The sequence below is a fragment of the Sardina pilchardus genome, chromosome 8 (genome assembly GCF_963854185.1).
Source record: "Sardina pilchardus chromosome 8, fSarPil1.1, whole genome shotgun sequence".
Lineage (NCBI taxonomy): Eukaryota > Metazoa > Chordata > Actinopteri > Clupeiformes > Clupeidae > Sardina > Sardina pilchardus.
This window is the reverse complement of record NC_085001.1, coordinates 17801686-17823814: the sequence shown is the minus strand read 5'-3', so window position 1 is coordinate 17823814 and position 22129 is coordinate 17801686. Positions and strand designations below refer to the sequence as shown.

At 41.9% G+C, this 22129-nt stretch overlaps 1 protein-coding gene across 1 annotated transcript; it reads left to right on the top strand.

Annotated features, from left to right (window-relative positions):
- The first annotated feature begins 1516 nt into the window (after window positions 1-1516).
- On the top strand, window positions 1517-21224 carry LOC134089455 (NXPE family member 3-like). The gene is made up of 4 exons (XM_062543898.1): window positions 1517-1581; window positions 3559-3762; window positions 9537-9853; window positions 21030-21224. Exons 2-4 carry the CDS (start codon window positions 3708-3710, stop codon window positions 21222-21224), a joined length of 567 nt encoding a protein of 188 aa, XP_062399882.1. The 5' UTR covers window positions 1517-1581; window positions 3559-3707.
- The last annotated feature ends 905 nt before the right edge of the window (window positions 21225-22129 follow it).

Sequence of the window (22129 nt, the reverse complement as noted above, 5' to 3'; positions counted from 1 at the left end):
TGTGTTATAGAATTGCAATTTGAGTGTAAAGCAGAAATTGTGCTTATAGTTCAGCAGAATCGGTTCAGGAGGTTGGTGCATGAGCTACATATTATGAGAATTGTGTCTCAAGTACCAGAAATTGTGTGTAAACAATTGAGAAAAACTGTAATTAGCTCTAGAACAGGTCCCGTGTTTGCCTAGTTTAAAGCTGTTAGCGCCACCAGTCCCGACATGTTTATTATCTGTTTGCTAATTTACCAGATTTTGTAGCCTACTCCGGTGAAAAGAGAACTTCTGTCATTATTACAGCCTAGGGCTACCAAGTCTCACGCTTTGAGCGTGACAGTCACGCAATTTGACCCATTCTCACACTACACGACATACTTGACATTTCTCACGCAAAATATTTCCCCATTCAGTGCACTATATATTTTTTTCATGATAATAAACTTGGTCCTTGGTCCATATAAGTGACACCATTAGAAACCTTTAATGAACTAGGTTCCAAATATATATGTTTTAAAAGAGAATGGTTGCTCTGGGTGCTGGATGCTACGGTCATACACACACACAGACACACACAAACATGCAGGAACACATACACACACACAGACACATACCTACACACACACACACGACACGCACCAACCAGCACACACAACAAATTACACAAACACATGCACAAACACGCCCACATGCATGCACACACACACACACACACACACACACACACACACACACACACACACACACACACACACACCTATAGTTTAAAATTTTACCCATTTCACCTGTAGTAAATCCCAATGGCAAAATGCATTGGAAATTGCTACCCTTTGACCTTGAAAAAATTTATGTTCCACTAAATATAAATGGGTAGATTTTTAATATGTGATGCAGGAGGGTTTAAGGATCAATAAAAAGTATGAAACATTACTATTGCAATTAGTTTCATTTTTGGCCCTTTTTTGAGCTAGATTGACTGGCCTACAAACTACATCTTACATTATATCTTACCTTATGCCGAAGTAAGACAGCCGTTGACAGGTAGCCATTGTTCTCGACTTCACTTATCCAGAGACAGAGACGTCCGACGACTTAATGATGTCAAATGCGAACACGAAAGACTCAATCTTAATCAACTCAACCAATGTAATGCTTTACCAATGATATTAGTTGTTTGATAACCAATGTATTTGTTTAATATCTACCAATATCTTAATTAGATCAACCAATGTATGCTTTACCAATGATATTAGGTTGTTTGATAACCAATGTGTTTGTTTAATTGCTACCAATATCTTAGTTAAATCAACCAATGTATGCTTAACCAATGATATTAGTTGTTTGATAACCAATGTATTTGTTTAATTGCTACCAATGTCTTAGTTAAATTAACCAATATGTGCTTAACCAACAAGATTAGTCGTTTTTTTAACCAATCTGTTTTTAGAGTGTACTTATATGGAACGTGAATGTAATATAATGCATATTAATTTATCTTATGCCATATTCTTTGTTTCCTCAGTAAATATGTGAATCGATGGATCAAGGGTGATTCACGCGTGATTAGAGTCCTTGCCTCTAACGCCACTCTTGGTATATTTTCCCTTTTTCTTTGTATCTGTGTATGCCATGCCAACATAAAACACATACCCACACACTAATGCGCTCATCATATGAAAACCCTCACAACCAGTGTCAGTGTCTAACTCAGTAAAGTATTTAGACTGATGCTAAAGGTCATGTAAGAATTTTTTGCAGAAGGGCCCCGATATCTTAAAGGGATTATCCGGAGTAAAATGCACTTTAGATCAATTTACGGATGATTGGGAGTACATACGTTTAGTTGACATCAAATCATGTCATTGGGATGTCATTCTTCTTTATTGTACTATGTCAAAAGCAACATTAAGTTCTGTTTGCCTTTCTAATATCGTATTTCACTTTCACAACCTATACTTCCCAATCTGCTAGGTTAGGTATTAAGACATAGCCCTAGTCTATGTGCATTAAATAGTTTAAGTATTTATTTTAGTAGAACAACTAGGCCTCGTTTTTATGTCGCTGCTCGTTGACATCTTAGTATCATGTATGGTTGCTAAACTTAGATTTTTTTTTTAATGTCGCAATATTCAACTGCGCTTAGGGTTTCGCTGTGGGCGCACAATTGGCATTGTAAAGGGTGCAGGTAGGGGCGATGATGAACGCTGTTTACGCAATGAAGTGACATCTTCGTAAATTCTACACAATATGTCAAAGCATGGTGTTCGCTTTCTGCACGTAGAAAAACTCGGTAGGCTATTAGTGCTTTCTTTGTACATCTGGCCCTGGGTTTCTTTAAAAGTGCTTTGCCCACTCCTGCAGTGAATATCTGGCACTCCCCGATCTGGATACTCTTAGAAGAATTCTCATTGTATAATTGTACAGTTAACCTCTGTATACTAGATTTTAACCACTGATGGGCCGTGTACAGTGGTGTGCAATTAAACATATATTTTCTTCTGTTAAAAAGTTATAAGTTATATATCCCAACACATACAGTAGACTGCTGTGGCCTGCTGGTTAGGACTTCAAACTTGTAACCAAAGGGTTGCTGGTTCAATTCCCGACCTGTAGCAAGGCAGCTCACTGCTGCGGGTTAATGTGTGCTTCTTCTCACTAATTCATGCAGAGGCCAAATTCATTGTATGTGTAAGTATACTCAGCCATAGAAGCCTATATTTAAAAAAAAAATTTTCAACATATTGTAATATATTTCGAATTCTAAATCAGATAGTTCCGGTCCTTGATTGTGATCAGCTGAATCGTTGTAAATATCACAATATACACACACCTTGACTGCATTTCGTTCTAATGCGCTACCACAAAACTAGCACAAAAGTTAGGGGCTGCGTCTCGTTGTTGCATCTCGTTGTTGCATGGCAACCATTCATATTGAGGGAATATATTTCTTGGCAGAAGAATGATTATCTATGAATGAATACATTGTTACTTTTCCATTGCTGTGCCTTTGTTTCATGAAATCTTTCAAGATCGACGTAGTAATAACCGTTTTAGAAAAGCAATAAGCCACTCGAGTCCGTGGTTTATTCTGTATAATCGAACGGCCGCTTCGCTTCGTGCCTAACAAAGCCCCTTAGCTGTTCCATTATACAGTATAAACCACGGCCTCACAGGGCTTATTGCTTAAGCATATTTCACCCTATATTTTACCTAGCATGGAGCCAACTGTTACATTTCACTGCATTGTATGTATGTGACAAATAAAATCTGAAACTGAATCTGATGTATTTCAAAACTTATTTCACCAGATATTTCAAAATATACTTCACCTTATATTTTAATGTATTTAGAAATATATTTCAAACCATATTTCACCCTATATTTAAATATATTGAAAAATATGTTTAACCTTATATTTCAAAACATGTTTCACCCTATATTTAAATGTATTTAGAAATATATTTCAACATACAGTATATTCTGACATATATTAATATACAATCTTGAAAATATATGCACAATATATTTCTTTTGTGTATTCCATCTCTCCTCATACTGTCTCATCTTTAGGAGAGAGAGAAGCATGTAAACCAGGGTTGCCAACGCCGATACCAGCAGGATTCTACTTAAATGATGTTTGGACATCATTTGTGTGTGTCACCCGTCAATTTAATACAGTGGACAAAACTAAATGTCTGAAGGACAAGCACATCTACACGATGGGAGACTCCACTACCGAACAGTGGCATGACTTCATAGTCAAATCCGTGCCTAGTAAGATACATAAATATACACATATGTATACAGTGAAAATGTTTAATTCATATATAGACACACACACACACAGACAAATAAGAAATATACACACACCCACCCATGAAACTTACCCATTCTTCTCTATTACATAGAGATGAAGTGGGACTTTCCAATGAGACTATGAACTTGTCTGTACAATCAAGTATGCAAATGATTTTTTTGATGATGATTTTTTTTTTTAAAGCATGAAATTAAATCAAATGGTCAGATGAAAAAAAGACACAGAGTTACCCACTGATACCAAATACATTGATCCGGTAACACTTTATAATACCGGTAACTACGTACAATTAATAATTTATTAAGCATTATCTTACCTATTAGTTAAAGGTTTGTTCATCATTAGTAATTTATTGTTCATGCATAATTTATCATCAGTAAAGCATTTGTTCACAACGTTATATGGTTTGTGCGGTAACACTTTATTTGAAGGGGTCTATATAAGGGTGACATGTAAACGTCATAAGAATGACATGACACATGTCATGCAGATTAATGACATATTGATGTTTATGACTGTTGTCATAATGTGTCATTTGTCTTTTTGTTATGTCAAGTTGACATAGTTTGAGTGTCATCCTTATGACAACTTGACATTAGGCAAGATGACATTATCTGACGGCGTCTTTGTCATGTCAACTTGACATTAGCCAAGAAAATGTAATCCGTTTACAATATTGTCATGACAACTTGACATATAACTGTTTTTGGCCTGACTTATCTTCTAGGTTTTTTTAAGTGATGAGCCTGAACAATTGGCTGACATGACACCATTATAAATTGGTCATGAATACTTTTCTTGACCTCAACTACAGTGGTACAGTTTTGACTTGTGATTAAGCTATCACAAAGAACTATTACTAAGTCTTTTTAAAGCAAGTCACGTCACTCGGCAGCCATATTGGCCATGGGGTCGGGCAGCCAGTTTGAACGTAGGTCTATGGGAACAAGACCTGGCCCTATCTAAATGAATGGGGAGAGAGTTGGATGTCCATGTTCAGAGGTGTAAGGGACATAAAAATCACATGTTTGAAATCACAATGAAAATTAGACTAAAATCGCTGAAAAGGTTTGGTGGTTTTGTATCAAATTAACGCTTAAAAAGCCTTTTTCTTACTGGTAATCTTGGACTGCGCATGTGTGACCGCCAAGGATCGGCAAAATGATTGGAGCAACGGCACTGGAAGAGGCGGGACATGTGCAAACCGGCGTAAACACCCGCCATCTTTGCGTTATGAAGTTACCCCATGCATTTCAATGGGCGATTTTTCCAGTGCAGTGTCTCCTCATATATTTAAGTGTCTTTGCTATTACTGACCAAAATAGTTTTCTGACAGAAACTCTTGTTGTTTCTTATTTCCTGATTACCCTTGACCTCTAGCTCAATTATCATTGGCTCAAATAATACAAATGTAACATAAACTACACATTTCCATTCTTTTCACTTTTAGAATCAAAACATAATATCTTGACAACATTTCAATAACTAGGAAATGATAAAAAAAAAAATATTCATCTAAAGCAATGCATAACCATAAAATTGAATAAACATGACTTGCGTGCCTACAAGAGTCAACATTTCCAGGCTAGAGATGAATATATTTAGTTTATAATTTCCTAGTTACTGAAATGTAACTAGGAAATGATCTGGTCCATCCATTACAACCTATGCTTACAACTAGCCTACACGCTGAGTTTTCTTTGTTGCGCTATTGTGGAGTGGCGTGAAAGAGCCGTTTTGGTTTTAGGCTTCAACGCACACTAGCAACGTTACAGGCCTGCCACGCCGGTTGGGTAGCCTAGGCAACTAATTTTTTATCTATTTACTTAATAACTGCCGGCTATAGTATAGGGTTTGGTATTTCATTTTAATGAAAAAGAAAACCATTGTTTGCTTGGATGTTGGTTGTTATAGGCTACGTCGAGTGAGAGAGCTGTGAGGTAGGCTGTAAAACATTCTAAAACTCTGCAACTGCAATCTAACATGCCGAGCGTCATGTCTCTTTTCTCCGCTTGTCACCAGCGCGGCGTCCTCGGGTTTTCCATGAGCCGAACCTTCATATTATTAGGGCGGTCTATGTTGCCCCCTTGCGGTTGCAGTTGTAATTACAAAGTCCCGATGCTTCGCGATTCCCGATGTGCGGGAAAGAAAGGAGCATTCTCAACCCGTACCATCTGTAATTGATGCACCTGCGTTGAATCTGAGTAACGAGCTGGCGGCAATTAGTTCAGGACCTGAAGACAGACAGGGGGAGAGGGAAGTAAAAGGGGAAGTAAAAGGGGGAGAACTACCGCTAGTGAGAGCTTTCCCTGTGTGTTCACCTTGTGGGAATTTCGGTGACTAATAAAAGTCTTTTTTTTTTTATAAAACCAAGTTGAAGTTGACTCTTACTGCTGACTTTGTTTCCTGGACCCTGCTCGGATCATCCTCACTACAGGGAGTTTTAAAAGGAAGGAACGAGTCTCAGCCCAAGATCAGATTTTGTTTTGTTTGAGAAAATGGATGTATGGCGTGAGTGCTTGTCAACAGGCAAAATCATGTGTTACACGCCGAAAGCGTGAGAGTTGGCAGCTCTGTTGTAATTAGGTCCCAGTTAAGTTAAGGCCAGCACCCACCAGACACGTATGCGCCGTTACAAGAAAAAAAATAGAACTCCATTGTTTTCAATGGAGCAAAGCCCACTAGAAACGTCTGCCTCGCAGCACCCGCACAGAGATAGAAAACTATTCTAAAATCCTGCGTGTCAAACCCAGACCGTCAAACACCGCTGAACGGCTTGTCCAGTGAGCGCTGGGCTTTAGAGTCCTTTCGACTTCTTCTAAATTGTCCCAGACATAGGTGCTACTTTTAGGGCTAAATTGCCTTGTGAATTAGTAATAAAATATGTCTTTAGCTGCGTTCAGACTGCCAGCCAAAATCCGATTTTTAGCCCATTCCAATTTGTATCGGATGTCACTTTTGAAGTCTGAACAGTGACGGGTCACATGAAATCCGATTTTTGAGAAACGGTTGCAAACCACATCAAGGAGGTAGTTTCATATCGGATTCGTATCGGATATGGACAGATGCGTCTCAGTCTGAACAGCTCCCAACACTCAGATCGGATTTGAGTGTCCGTGACGTGACTTTACGTGCATGACCGCCCACCTATTTCGAGTTGTGGAGCAACGTTACGGCTATGTCTTTTGACCATGTTATATTAGACGTGACTTAACAATACTCAATGCTAAATAGAGCATTATACAGTCTCTGCTCTGTTTCTATGGAAGTTGCAAGAATCCACATTGTTCTATTAAATGCCGTTAAATAATTAAATAGCCTTCCAACAGTTTGAAGCGGAGCTTGCCACTAATTAGTTTCGGTTTCTGTCGCGCAAATACGCACACCTATGCATGCATTCAATGAACACTCACCTAGTTGTATTGTTCTATGTTTAATCACACCAAATTAGCAAGTATTTCCTCCTGATGGCAGAAATGTTTGTTTTCGTTACTACAGTAACCTGTCAGAGGGGTATTTCACAAAACCAAGATAGGGGATTTAGACAGGCTTACTGGGTTATCCTGGATGAACATAGCCTTGACTTGGTTTCACAGAAGAGATCACATATAAGTTACCATGGGAATTTATACTTGGAAGCTAGCCTGCTCCCGACCAGGCTAACAGCCAAGCTAAGTTAAAGGGATATTCCGCCATTTGTGGAAATACGCTTATTTTCCACCTTCCCTCGAGCAAAACAATCGATATTTACCCTGTTCCCGTTCATCCAGCCATTCTGTGAGTCTGGCGATACAACTTTTAGCTTCAGCCTAGCATAGATCATTGAATCGGATTAGACCATTAGCTTCTCGCCTGCTAGCTTCATGTTTAAAAGTGACTACGATTTCTGGTAATTTTCCCATTTAAAACGTGTCTCCTCTCAAGTTAGAAAGTGCAATAAGACCAACTGAAAATGAAACCTGGCGATACAACTTTTAGCTTCAGCCTAGCATAGATCACTGAATCGGATTAGACCATTAGCTTCTTGCCTGCTAGCTTCATGTTTAGGCTGATTTGACATGGAACTACACTCTCATCTGGCGTAATAATCAAGGCAACTTGCAGCTACTGGCACTACTACTGCTTGTTGTCTATGGGGACTATTTTCAGATGCTGCGTACGATATCACTGCGCCTATGGTACGTTTGTAAGTTGCCTTGATTATTACGCCAGATGAGAGTGTAGTTCCATGTCAAATCAGCCTAAACATGAAGCTAGCAGGCAAGAAGCTAATGGTCTAATCCGATTCAGTGATCTATGCTAGGCTGAAGCTAAAAGTTGTATCGCCAGACTCACAGAATGGTTGGATGAACGGGAACAAGGTAAATATCGATTGTTTTGCTCGAGGGGAGATGGAAAATGAGCGTATTTCCAAAAATGGCGGAATATCCCTTTAATTCTAATGGTAATTACATTATCTGATTGGTTCTGCTAGCTGTCATTCAAATCAGACCTCCATGCGATTTTTTCAAAGAGCTGTATTCTATTTGTATATTATTTGCTACTTGCATTTACTCGCAAAACACAGCAGAATGTCTGCCTAATACCATATGGATGTCATTTAAATTATGGTGGCCTTATAATTAATAACATACTCGTTGTTTGCTTCTTTTTTGACGGACGTTTGATGAATAGCCTGTAGTTGATTGGAAGTTGAGGGGACATTTTTCAAAGGTGTTTACAACTAATTTGTCTTATTAACTAATAAGACAAATTAAGATATTTATAGTCATACTGTGTGCATCTTTGCGGTGGCAAAGCGCTTTCTTAATGACGTTGCGTGCCGAGACAAGGAAACTCTCACACGTGGGTGCATACATACATTTGCATTCACTTGGTCTGCCACACCTACTCCCGCTGTAACAGAAATAATCATGATTCCCATCCAAAAAAGTACAACTTTACCTCGTTGTCAGTCTATATCAAAAGCGGTTGTTCACTTTGTGTGCAAGACGCTATTTTTCGCGTCTTTTTTATTCCAACCGTGAGATATTTGGGGGAGAAACGAGAATGCGCACACATACCGAATAACTTACACTATAAGACTTTGCTTACACCTGGCTTGACCTAGCCGCCTCAACTCATCTGCGCTCAGCATTAGTGAAACGTATTGAGCATGTTTACTTTGACCAGGCTTGGTCAACCGCGTGTGTCGTCACTTATCTTGGATCTACTTACTCTGGTTTTGTGAAATACGCCCCTGATCTGTTACTAATGTGACCCAGTCTGAACAGAGCCATATCCGATTTGGACACTTGCTAAAGGCAGTGTGAACAGTCAGCCCTAAAAATCGGATATGAGAAGGAATCAGATTTGAATCAGATTCGTCTGCAGTCTGAACGCGGCCTTAAAGTTACGAGTGGCACGCCCATCATTTTTAGGAGTTTCTTCTAAATTCGCCAGTTAGGAGCTATTTTAGCCAAAGGATTCTTTGTGAATCGACCCAGGTCATCTTTTCCTATTTAAATACATACTGTAGGCTACTACTGGATATTTGGTCCCTTACCGAACAATTGTGGACAGAATTTTGGACTGGGTAAGAATATGGCAGGTCTTGGTGTATATCATGGAGCTGAAGTGAATGTCATTCATTGTTTGTCCATTGTGCTAAAAAATGGTTGTCACACTTTCCTTTAGTCTCAAGAACGCTAGAAGCACACTACTAACATAAAATCCCCTTCCCCCCCTACAGCTCTCATTGCCATAAACAACTACATGGCTGTGGACATGGAGAACAACATCATCATACAACATCACGCACATAACACCCCTTACATGCTCGGGGACGGGCACATCATGGCAGATATGCACCTCCTAAGTAATGCGATAGATGACCTGGCTGGTGACCCACACACTGTTCTCGTCCTCAACATATGTGCACACTTTTCCAGCTTCCCTCGGTCCTACTATGCCTACCGAGTGTCCCTGCTCAAGCGTGCAGTCGCGGCACTGTTGAGACGCGCACCAGAGACCAAGGTCATCATCAAGACAGCCAACACAGGGCACAGGGTGAGTTGTTTTAGGCATCTTCTCTTACTACTTGCACTGCAATTTAGGGAGCAGCTTAGACTCAAATGAGTGTGTCAGTCTGTGTACACCCTTGCAAGGTCATGTGCATCCATTCCTTTTATTTGTGTGTGTGTGTGAGAAAGAGAGAGAGAGAGAGAGAGAGAGTTTGCAGTGGATAAATTAATGGTGGTAAACAGTGGCATTTTGTGGATAAAATGGCACTTATTTTAGACATTAAGAATTCTGTATTGTAGGCCTGAGAATCTGTGTCTCAAATCTGAATGTGAAAAAAGTTATTACTGGTTAGAAATGGCTTCAAAAAGTTTTGTGGATTTGAACTCGCATACATTTAAAGGTGCCGTGTGAGATTCTAATCTGATACACAAGTCAAATTAGGACTACATCCACACCACTACGTTTTTGTTTCAACATAATTTTTTATTATGATCGCTGTGCAGCAAAGCGGCAGGCATATAGGTTTAGTCAGAGGTTTTTTTTTTTCCCTTTTTTTCCCCTGCCTGAGCAATTTTCCCGGGATTCCCGGGACACTGAGACCCCGTTCACACATACACGGGTATCTTGAAAAACAGAGACTTTTCCTTTTGTTTGTGCCTTTCGCTTACACTCAAACGGCGATTTTGCCTCTGAATACGATTTTTTCTAAAAACTCTAAACTAAAAAGTGGATATCTAGGAAAACTCTCGTTTCGCGTCTCAATGTGAACTGAGAAAAACAAAGAAAAACAGAGTTTTAGGCAATCTACGCGCCTTTTAGGCAGCCAACGTCACAGTGTGTGGCAGTAGGCCCTACTTGCATCTGCGCAAAAAGTGTGACCAATGTTTACATTTTCATTTGGCTATGTTGATCATGGATGCTTTCAGAGTAGTATTTGCAAAATGTTGGTGCCAACGCTTTTGTTTTTTACATTTGCATTTGCAAATACAGTTGAAATTAAAGCTGCAAGCAGCAATGTGGGGGCCAAGCTTTGGAAATGTGGAAAGACAACCCCCCCCTCCCCCCACGACCACCATAGAGGAGGGTGTGTGTGCTTGTGTCTGGGTTTGAGAGAGAGAGAGATGAAAGCATTAATGAAAAATTAGCTGACTTCCTGTGATTATAGCGCCCCCCTAGCGGTCAAAAGACATGACATGGGAGAGTGGGCGTGTGCAAATGGAACCCCCCGCCCCCCACGACCACCATAGAGGAGGGTGTGTGTGCTTGTGTCTGGGTTTGAGAGAGAGAGAGAGATGAAAGCACTAATGAAAAATTAGCTGACTTCCTGTGATTATAGCGCCCCCCTAACGGTCAAAAGACATGACATGGGAGAGTGGGCATGTGCAAATGGGAACCCCCCCCCCCCCCCCCCACGACCACCATAGTGGAGGGTGTGTGTGCTTGTGTCTGGGTTTGAGAGAGAGAGAGATGAAAGCATTAATGAAAAATTAGCTGACTTCCTGTGATTATAGCGCCCCCCTAGCGGTCAAAAGACATGACATGGGAGTGGGCATGTGCAAATGGAACCCCCCGCCCCCCCCCCCCCCACGACCACCATAGTGGAGGGTGTGTGTGCTTGTGTCTGGGTTTGAGAGAGAGAGAGATGAAAGCATTAATGAAAAATTTGCTGACTTCCTGTGATTATAGCGCCCCCCTAGCGGTCAAAAGACATGACATGGGAGAGTGGGCGTGTTCAAATGGAACCCCCCGCCCCCCACGACCACCATAGAGGAGGGTGTGTGTGCTTGTGTCTGGGTTTGAGAGAGAGAGAGAGAGAGATGAAAGCATTAATGAAAAATTAGCTGACTTCCTGTGATTATAGCGCCCCCCTAACAGTCAAAAGACATGACATGGGAGAGTGGGCGTGTGCAAATGGAACCACCACAAGTCCACGTACCAAGTTTGGTGTTGATACGAGAAAGTTTTGCTAATTATAGCGCCCCTAGTGGTCAGAGTACACAAAATGTATTGTGCGTCCTCAGGGTGGGGTCCCAAGTCCATATACCAAGTTTGGTTTCGATACATGAAAGCATATGAGATATGAGCCTACTTCCTGTTACTATAGCGCCCCCACAGTTGTCAAAGTGCACCAAAGTTGTTGAGGCTTCTTTTAATTGGGTTCTGAGCCCATGTTCTAAGTTTGGTCTTGATACGTGAAAGCCTTGCTGAGATATAGGTTCACTTCCTGTGTGGCGGCTTCGCCGCCAATTTGGATTGGCTGTTACAGGCGAGCACTTCCTTCAATTGTTCCATAAAGCAATGCAATTATAAGTCATGGTCTGAAGATGGTGTGTGCACATTTTGGTGAGTATCGGATGAAATTTGTGACCCGTGAAACTTTTTGACCGTTTTTGACCTTGTCCTGCTGGTGGCGCTACAGCCTGAATGGTAAAGTCTTGTTAATAGGTGGGTGGGGTGAGTACTTAGGTCAAAGCATTGCAGAGCTACTTGCATTAATGTTGTTAAAAAATGTATACATTTTGACCTGTTGGTGGCGCTAGAGTTTTGGGGTCTGGAGTCTGTAAATTGGGGAAAGTGGTCATTGGCCATAGAGGAATATGTGTCTTAAATTTCAAATCTTTTCACTGTATGGTTCTATGGTTTCAATAGAGAGATAGGCTTAATGTCTGTGAGGCGGCTTCGCCGCCGATTTTGATTGGCTGTTAAGGGCAAATAATTTTGTCAATTCTTCCAGAAAGCAATGCAATAAGAAGGCATGGTCTGAAGATGGTGTGTGCAAACTTTGGTGAGAATCGGATGAAATGTGTGACCTTTGAAACTTTTTGAAACTTTTGACCTTGGTGTATTGGTGGCGCTACAGCGTTTGTGGAAAAGTCTTGTTAATTGGTGGGTGGGGCTATACCTTTTGCGTTAATACACTGAGCAAGTTTCAGCTTGATAGGTCTAAGCATTTTAGAGTTATTTGCATTAATGTTGTTGAGAAATTGATGAATTTTGACCTGTTGGTGGCACTAGAGGTTTGAGGTTAAGAGTCTTTAAGTTGGTGAAAGTTCTTAGAATTGTGAGTAGAATAAGTGTGCCAAATTTCAGAACTTTTTACTGTACGGTTGAGTTCGACCAATCAGAGCTGTGGAATAATAATAAGAATACGTAGAATCACTATGGGTTGCCTCGCAGGCAAGTGAAGCTGCAATGACCCAAACAACCACCAGGTGGCACTTGTGATAGACAGATGGGGGAAACGGTGAGGAAGCAGCCTGCAGATGGCTTGGCCAGGATCAACGAGAGTCAGCTCCCTGGCAAGTATAAAGTATGGAGCTACCAGTTCATACTATACCCAAGGGTGATGTGGCCGCTAAAGATCAGCGAAGTCCCCTCCTCTGTGGCAGATAAGATGGACGGGCTAGCAAACTCGTTCATCAGGAAGTGGCTGGGACTGCCGAGAGGCCTCTCAGATGTAGGTCTGTTCGGTAGGAACATGCTGCAACTGCCACTGCGATCCATCAGCCAGGGATACAGACAGGAGAAGGTGCGAATGGTGCTGGAGCTGAGGGAATCCACTGACCAACTGGTGAGAGCAGCTGGCTCCCAGGTACGAACAGGGAGAAAGTGGAAAGCCCAGGAGGCAGTCGACATGGCAGTCAGCAGGCTGAAACATCGTGAGGTTGTTGGAAGAGTCCAGGAGGGTCGAGCAGGACTGGGGAGAAATGACACCCCTCTCTTCTGGTCAAAAGCCTCAGAAGACCAGCGAAGAGCCATGGTGGTGGCAGAAGTGGCAAGGACAGAGCAGGAGCGTCTCCATGTCAAAGCAGTGTCTCAGAACCGGCAAGGAGGCTGGCTGTCATGGGAAGGCGTCACAGACAGGCCCATGTCATGGTCTGATCTGTGGAAGATCCCCCAAGCCAGGCTCAGCTTCCTGATCAGATCCACCCTATGACACTCTACCTTGTCCCCGAAACCTCCACCAATGGTTTGGTGCAGAAGAGACTTGCCCCCTTTGCAATACCATCAACGCAAGCCTCCAGCATATCTTATCAGGCTGCAAGACTGCATTGTCCCAAGGCCGTTACAGGTGGCGACACGACCTGGTGCTGAGGAAGCTGGCAGAGGTGGCAGAGTCTCGCAGACAGGAGGCTAACAGCAGACCTTCCACTCCAGTGAGTCTGCCCATCATTTTTGAAAGGGCTGGGGAGAACCCCAATCCTGCCCACCAGAGGGCAACAGCAAGACTCCTCTCACCCGGCAGTGAGTGGAACATGAAGGTCGACCTGGGGAGACAGCTCCAATTTCCCAGGGAAATTGTTGAGACGTCGCTCCGGCCAGACCTGATCATGTGGTCAGTGCCACGGAAGACCATCCTGCTGGTGGAGCTCACTGTCCCGTGGGAGCAGGGTATGGAGGCTGCCAACGTATGCAGACCTAGCGGCAGAATGCAGAGAGGCTGGGTGGAAAGCCATCATGTGCCCTGTTGAAGTGGGATGTAGGGGGTTTGTCGGGTCCTCAATGGTTCGCCTGCTTCGTGACATTGACTGCACGGGAGCAGGACGTCGGAAAGCCATCAAGGAGCTAGCAGAGGAGGCAGAGAGGGGTAGCTTCTGGCTGTGGCTAAAGAGGAAACAAGGGGTGGGGGTCGAACACCTAGGGCATCAGCAGGGGGTGGTAGGGAGAGATCCCTGCCATCGCTCCGCCACCAGGAGATGTACTGGGGTTAACACTAGAAGCGCCGCGCCGTTCTGACCCACTTATACCTAGAAGCGCCGCGCCCCGGTCATTTGACCGCTTTGACGACCTACTAGAAGCGCCGTGCTGTTGTGAACTACTTAAAGCGCGGCGAGGCGGTCAAAAGACCGCTGAGTCCTTAGACTGGGAGGCTGTTACTTACACAAAATGATCGCTAGATGGCGCTTCGTGCACGAATCAAATCGTTTGGTCATAAATTCAGTTTGCACGTATCATTCGTGTCAGACCGTGTTGTTGATAGTCTGTGGTTGTTTCATTATGACATACAGCACGTTCGAGTTATCTGTTCATTTAGTTGTGTTGATTTGTGTTGTTTGAGGTAAAAACTCTGGAAGGGTTCTTGAACAAACCTTAAGTAAACTTGACTTTCAACTAAAATGCTCTAAAAGTGAATGGGTAAAAGTCAATTCACTCCCCAAATTCACTTCTATTCATTTAATAGGTAGCCTATCTGTTTGCGCCGCCGAAAATGAACAGTCTGCCGACAATGAACAGTCTGGTTTCAATTACACAGTAGCCAGGATTTCAGGCCGCATTTTACAGGTTACCGTGGCTACTTTCTAAAACATTTTTTATTCATTTAGGGAGAAGCATCTTATAGGGTCTAGCTACATCGGAGGGAGGGAGATAGAGAGCTAAACTGAGCAGAAAGATATTCTCCGTTTTGTGAATGTGTATGATATGTTTGCGATGTCTGCTGAAAAAAGGCTATGTTTTGTATTGTTTCTACAATTTAAGCTAACGTATACGTGAATTCGAGATCCAGCATTCAGATACACATTTTAACCATTATGTAGAGGAAAACTATAGCCCACTGGTTAGAGCTTCGGCCTCACGTCTAAGAGATTGCTGGTTCGATTCCCGACTTGTTCATGGCGGAAGTTATTTTAAGCAAAGCATCAATAAATATAGGCTAGCCTATGTTCTGTTTTTTCTATTCACACAACTACACGCACGCTGGCGAATTCGAACATTCTGAAACGCGCATATGCGATGAAACATGATTGCGCATTCTTCCACGAGTTTCCTAAATAGCCATGCCTACATATGCACAGAGAGAGGCGGTGGGGGTGGGGAGGCAGTTAATTGTCCTCGATGCGCGGTGATGTCTGTAGTAGCCTAGCCGAAGACGAGTGTATGGGTGAGGGGGAATAATCGGTTTCAAATAGGCTATGTTGCAATAGATAGTGTGCTATGTATAGACCCCGAAGCCATTTGCTTTGAGAATAACGGCTGGCTGATGAAGTAGTTGGCTGGCTAGCTGGCCCAGCCAAAACCTAAATGAGGCTGCAGCCGCCAACGTTTTCATGACTGATCATGGCTTTAGTTGCCACTTCATGTCTACAGATGTCTATATTGTACTAGATCTCAACACACAATGTTATTGTATTGTTTTGGACAACGTTCTGCACGTTTCACTTCAATGTAGACTGCATGCGTTGTGAACAGGAAAGGAAACGGTGGAAGTCGCATCACGGACTTCTGTTTTGTTCTGTAATACCTCTATAATATCCTCTAGCCGCTATAGTATTTCTATAGCAATCTTGTAGTAGGCTACTTCTGTAGTATGTCCCAATTTACTATAGGCTAGTATTCCTATAAGATTCCTACAATATTTAGTCCCAAAATACTATAAGATTCCTATAGTACTTTTTCGTAAGGGCGTAGCCTAATAACCTATCGCGTTCAATGTTGTAAATCCGTCTGTTCCAGAATATTTGGTTCATATCATCAATCTTTGGTTTCGGTGTTTGTGCAACCTGGCCCTGGAGATTTAACAAAAGTCTGACTAGCCCTACGTAGGAATTAGGAAAGTATGTAAGGCGAGATCAAGATTAGGCTACGTTGCTTGCTTCTTTCTCCCATGTCGACTCACTGTGAGTTCTGTATATCGTAGCAACGAGCACAATACTGATGTGGTGTGTCCAGTGGGAAAATCTCATGTAGCCTAATTTCTAGGCTCGTTTATTTTTCGCGTGTCTCTATGATATAATTATTTTTAGATGCAAAAAGTCTAACTGGCTTAGTCAAAGTTTGTCAGGTGGCGGCTCAATTTGGCTAGTATTGTGATTCATCCGTTTATTTCAGATAGTTTGTTATGAAAAACCATTAACAAAAAATAATTGTTCGTCGACGTTGAAAAACAGTCTGCGAATAAGCTACATTTTATCGCTCGTGCCAAGCTGCGAACCCAGGTCTCCTGCGTAGTAGTCGAGAGATTTAACGTTGAGCCACTGAATGAATGCACCGCATTTTTTGGAAATATATTTCTTTGTTCAGCAAATAGGCTATGTAAGAAAATGCTTATTAGTCTGAGCTTTAAAAGATAGCCTACAAATAGAAGGTAAGATACAACTATGAATGTAGGCCTACGTAGGCAGACGCGCCCTACGTACATAAATAGGCTTCGACGAATTTCAGCTGAAAATATTTTTTACACACGTAGCCTAGGCCTGCCTAATAGAACAACGTCGCAGAACAACGTTTTCAAAACAAACTCGCATTTTACCACTGTAAATCGCCTCCATAGACTATGCCATGTAAATGAAAAATGGTTATTAAAATAAATCACATATATAATACATATTGCACATATATAAACTATATGTTTTATGGTAAAATATTATTCTCATGCCCGACTGACAGGAAACCCTTGCGACATCTGCTGTGAGAAAAGAGAATAGCAGCCTGGACAAACATGGCCGAACGCGAGACAACATAGTGTTGTCACATAAGTGAGCGCAAAATAGCTCTAAACTAGCTTGTACCGGTGTGCTTTTGGTCATGTAAAAATTCTGGGTGACAAAACACGCATATTTAGGAAAAGTCGTGAACGTAGGGTCCTGGAATTGAATCGAGTGAAAAGATTTTTTTTTTTTTGTAATCACTGCGGTCAAATGACCGCTGCCCGGCCGTTCTAGGTATATCTAGGTCAAACCTACACGGCGCTTCTAGTAATACGCGTCAGCGGTCAAATGACCGGTGCTTGGCGCTTCTAGTGTTAAAGGAGCGAAACATCCATGACTGGTGGTCCCCAGCTGATGACCCAAGCATGCCCACTAAGGTAGTCAGGGGAGCACTGAAAAGGCACCGTTGGAGGTGCGTCAGGTAGTAATGCTCAGCAGCTAGACCATCAACCTGTATCTTCAAATGTGAACAGGGTTAGGAATGTCGGCATTTACCACTAGCCAAACAATCCAAAAGTGAATTAAATCCTGAAGCAAGCTGAACATCTTATCTGCTTTCAATAGCCTAGTCTCACGATAAAACTTGTTATTGTTTATAAAGGTGTCTTATGTTAGCCTATTTTATGAAGAGGCATCTGGCTGTTTCGTTTAGGTTTGTTTTGCTGTCACTAATGGTTTCATGAGGTCACAAGGCCAGTTTCCAATAAGCAAAATTAGGCCTATGTCCGAAGCGCCACTTGCGTTATCGTTTTTGGGTCAATTCATACATTTTATTTCAAATGTGCGGATAGGCCGATGGTACACTTTTTTTAATGCTGGCAACAAAACAAAATGGTTCACGAATGTTATTCTGATTCTAAATCAATTAAACAATGTAAAGAAAATGTCCCATTTTCCAACGCACCATAAACCTCTTGCCTACATTAAGCTATATATTTATTTGAAATGTAAGATGACTTTTGTCAAATTTGCAAAAATAAAATAGGCCTGCAGGAGAAACTATATGGTTTATGCTCTCTTATGCCATTTCATTCCGAACTGAAAGCGAAGGAGGGAGAATGAATTAATAAATAATTCCTGAACGGTTTTGATCAGGTGCGGGAAACAATTTAAAAATGTTTTCCCATTTTCCGACGCACCACAAACATCTTGCCTATTTGAATATTCTATTATTTGGGCCTATTATAAAAGTTAGGACTTTTTCGTTAGAAAACAATTTCATTTGAATTATGGACTGCCTTGAAGTTTGATCGGACTTTCAGTTCATAGAAGAAAGTTTCAAGACGTTAAGAAACTTACTTGCCCCGTACTTACTCTGGCTTTCACCTCCACAGTCAAAGTAACTGAAATTGTTTTTGGAAAAGGTAGGCCTACATTGTTGCACGTAGGACAACACATTGTTTTGGCTATTTCAGTTCATTATGCGTTGGCATTGTCGATCACAATAGGTTTATCTGTAGCCCTGGGCAGTGGGTACCAACTTTTTTGATGAATTGCTAAACATTTTAAAGAGGAACTATGCAGGATTGGCGATTTCATCTCTGGTTTTGGTTTCGTTTTCGCTCGTTTTATGCTTGCATATTTCTCTGCAGAGCTTCCCCGACAGCTTTAGCGCGTATATTTATACATATATAGGCTATATATAAATATATAAATTGCCAGCGTGGTTCTTCTTGTTCTTTACGCGTCTCAGACTTCCAGATGTAAACAGGAGACGATACGTCTCCTGCAGAAACTGCAAGGTTGCAATAGCGGATAGGGACACTGGGGGCGGGAGGAAATATTACTGTTTTCGATGAAACTGGTCAGTCAAGCAAAACAACGATTTCTGAGCGATTTTATGACTATGAAAAAGTTGCATAGGGTCTCTTTAAAAGTGGTGGGGAAAAATCATTCATCATAAACAGTGGTGGAGACATGTGGAGACATCCGGAAGCCGAAAAGGAGTAGGCTCACTGTTGCAGACGCACACTCAACATAGCCTATACAAAAGATTGCTAATGATGTGTAAAACTGCTCTTGGGGGGTGGGGGATTTTTAAATAGCCTACGTGTTCTAAGGCGCAGAAGTCAGCTTACAGAGGGGGGATGGTACAGTTAGCTTCCAACACTTGATGGCTCTCATCCAGTGCCGCTGCTGACCATTTTGGTGCCCTAAGCAGAATCGCTTTGTGGTAGCCATCTGAATGGAATGCCTCAGTCGGCACGGCATAAATGCTTGGAAAAACGACTCAAAAGTCATAGACTAGACTAATCGTTATGATATTTTCTATGTTTCAAATCACTTGATTGCAGATGTTACAGAACCCTCACCAATTTGAGTTGACAGTGGGAACCGGATAACCTCGCAAACTCCTGTAGCCTCGTCTTTGTTGCCTTCATTATTTCCTTTTAAAAGGAAGATAAAATGACAAGCCAGCGGGAATCGGCCACTATCCCTCCTGCGCGCAAGATGCGTTCCCAATTAAGTGGAGTAAGTAGTTAGATAATGCTACGTGGTTGAGATAGAGGGCCCTAAAAAGTACATTCTTGCATGAAACATGGTGTTAGCAAATTGTAAACGTTCTTGAGTGAAATACAGTTTGCTAAGTAAAGTATTTTTGCTTGAAAATAGGCTACACGCATCCAAAACGACTTCTACATGGGTGCATCTGCGACATGGGTTGCCTACTCTGTTCACTGAATGCTTAGTGCTGTGCAGATAATTATACAAATAGACTACATAAATTGGCGTCACTACTATTCATTATTTGCTTTTTCTCTCTTTCTCAGAAGATAACCGATAACGTTACGTTTATCCTACATGGCACTAGCTTACACGCTGTGTTGATCCGCTTCACATCCGAACCCTCGCGTCATGGTATAGGAACGCTAGTGAGCTCCTCAATTGCGACACGAGTGAATGACTCGAACTAGGAAAGGAAATTAAACGTTTTCCAAATGAGGAAATATTTCTTAATTGTGTGTGGTCAAATAAAGAGGCCTGCAATTGGGTTAATTTAGTAGGCCTAATGTGAGCGCTGATTGAATGTGTGCACGTCTGCACAAGTGAAACCGAACGTTAGGCTATATAGATAGATAGATAGATAGATAGCTATCCAAAGAGAAATTACAGAATTACATTCATGAGGAAATACGTCAGATTACGGAAGTCTATTATAGAGACATTACATTACATTACATTACATTTAATTTGGGTGACGCTTTTTAACCAAAGCGATTTACAACATGGAAAAAAAACAATTTGTTTTTTTAAGAGCATTTCTAACAACAATAAAAAGCCACAATAAGTGCATCAATGGGTGTAATAAGTGCATAAATTAGTGTAATAAGTGCATGAATGAGTGCGATTGTCTGAAGTAGTGCTATGAGAGGAGATGTTCTTTGAAGAGCTGGGTTTTCAGACCTTTTTTGGAAGATGGCTAGGGATGTCCCTGCCCTAGTAGGAACAGATGAGAAAAGTTTGGATTGGCCTGCTGTCGGAAGAGCTAGACGTCGGTCAGCTGAGGAGCGCAGCGGTCGTGTGGTAGCAGATGCCTGTATGAGGGCATTCAGATAGGTGGGGGCAGAGCCGGAGAGTACTTTGTAGGCAAGCGTTAGAGTCTTGAATTTGATGCGGGTGGCCAGTGGTAGCCAGTCGAGCTGGATGAGCAGTGGGGTGACATGCGCCCTTCTGGGTTGGTTGTAGACCAGGCGTGCTGCTGCATTCTGGATCATGTTGCATGGAAGGGAGGGGTGTAACATAGTAGGTTGTTGAGCTTAAATTATCCATTGTGTCGTGTCTGTGTTTTGCAGGAATTCTATCGTTATAACTGGACATACATGCAGTCTGATCGAATCCTGCGAGAAGCATTCTATGACCTGGGAGTCTACATCCTGGATGTGTGGCAGATGACTGCCTGTCACTATAACGAAGCGGACCTCCATCCTGGCCCAGTGATCATCAAAAATGAAGTCGACATCCTTCTGTCTTTTATCTGCCCCATGTAAAGAGTACGTTTTTCCTGGTGACTGTGGGTGGGACAGGTCAATGGGGGTCCTGGGGGCAGTGTTGTATAGTAACTAAGTAATAATACTTCACTACCATACTTAAGTATATTTTGGGATACTTTGTACTTTACTTAAGTTTTTAAAATTCAGATTTCTTTCACTTTTACTTCACTATATTTTCCAACTTAATTGCATACTTTTACTCCAATACATTTTCAATGCGCCATTTAGTTACTCGTAACAAAAAAAAAAAAAAAGACCCTACCGGTGACTTCAACGAAGTCAGGATCAGGAATGACTTGTCTAGGCATGTTTGCACTTGCGCATGACGGTACTCCACCTGTCAGCTCAAGGCCGGCCCGCCGCTTAGGCAGTATAGGCAAATGCTAAGGGCGCCGCACAGCCAGGGGGCGCCAGAAATGGAGGGGGAAAAAGTGTAACTTCCACTATTCTTAAGACTGATATTACAATGTCTTAATAAGCCCACATTAATTTCACTGCATAGCAAAGCCTACTAAGTACTAGTAATAATAGCCTTATTTCCTAAGGCGCCCCCGCCCCCTTCCCTGAGAAATTACCTGTGACGGGCGAAAAACTTCTCTGTCGGATTGCTCAGAAAGTTCTAGTCACAGGCGTGACAGAGCACGATTTTAGCTTTCCTATGGTATTATGTAGGCCTAGGCTACTAGTTGCTGTGATAAACGTTTCGCAAGAAAAACCAACGTGAATGCTACATGAAATGTAAAACATTCTGCACATTACATTATAATGCAAAATGCACTCCCATTCTTCTGTGTTGAATTGCCCACGAAGTTCTAATCACAATGATAGCATATACATATCACCTGACAGAGCACGGTCTTACCTTTCCGGTAATACTAGTTGACATAATAAACGGTTCGTGA

What these genes read in the sequence shown, in the direction of transcription:
- LOC134089455 (XM_062543898.1), top strand. Translation starts at nt 3,708, where the DNA reads ATGGGAGACTCCACTACCGAACAGTGGCATGACTTCATAGTCAAATCC. An exon ending in CATAGTCAAATCCGTGCCTA is followed by an intron (nt 3,763 to 9,536) that starts GTAAGATACATA and finishes CCCCCCCTACAG; the next exon opens with CTCTCATTGCCATAAACAAC. An exon ending in CAGCCAACACAGGGCACAGG is followed by an intron (nt 9,854 to 21,029) that starts GTGAGTTGTTTT and finishes TGTGTTTTGCAG; the next exon opens with GAATTCTATCGTTATAACTG.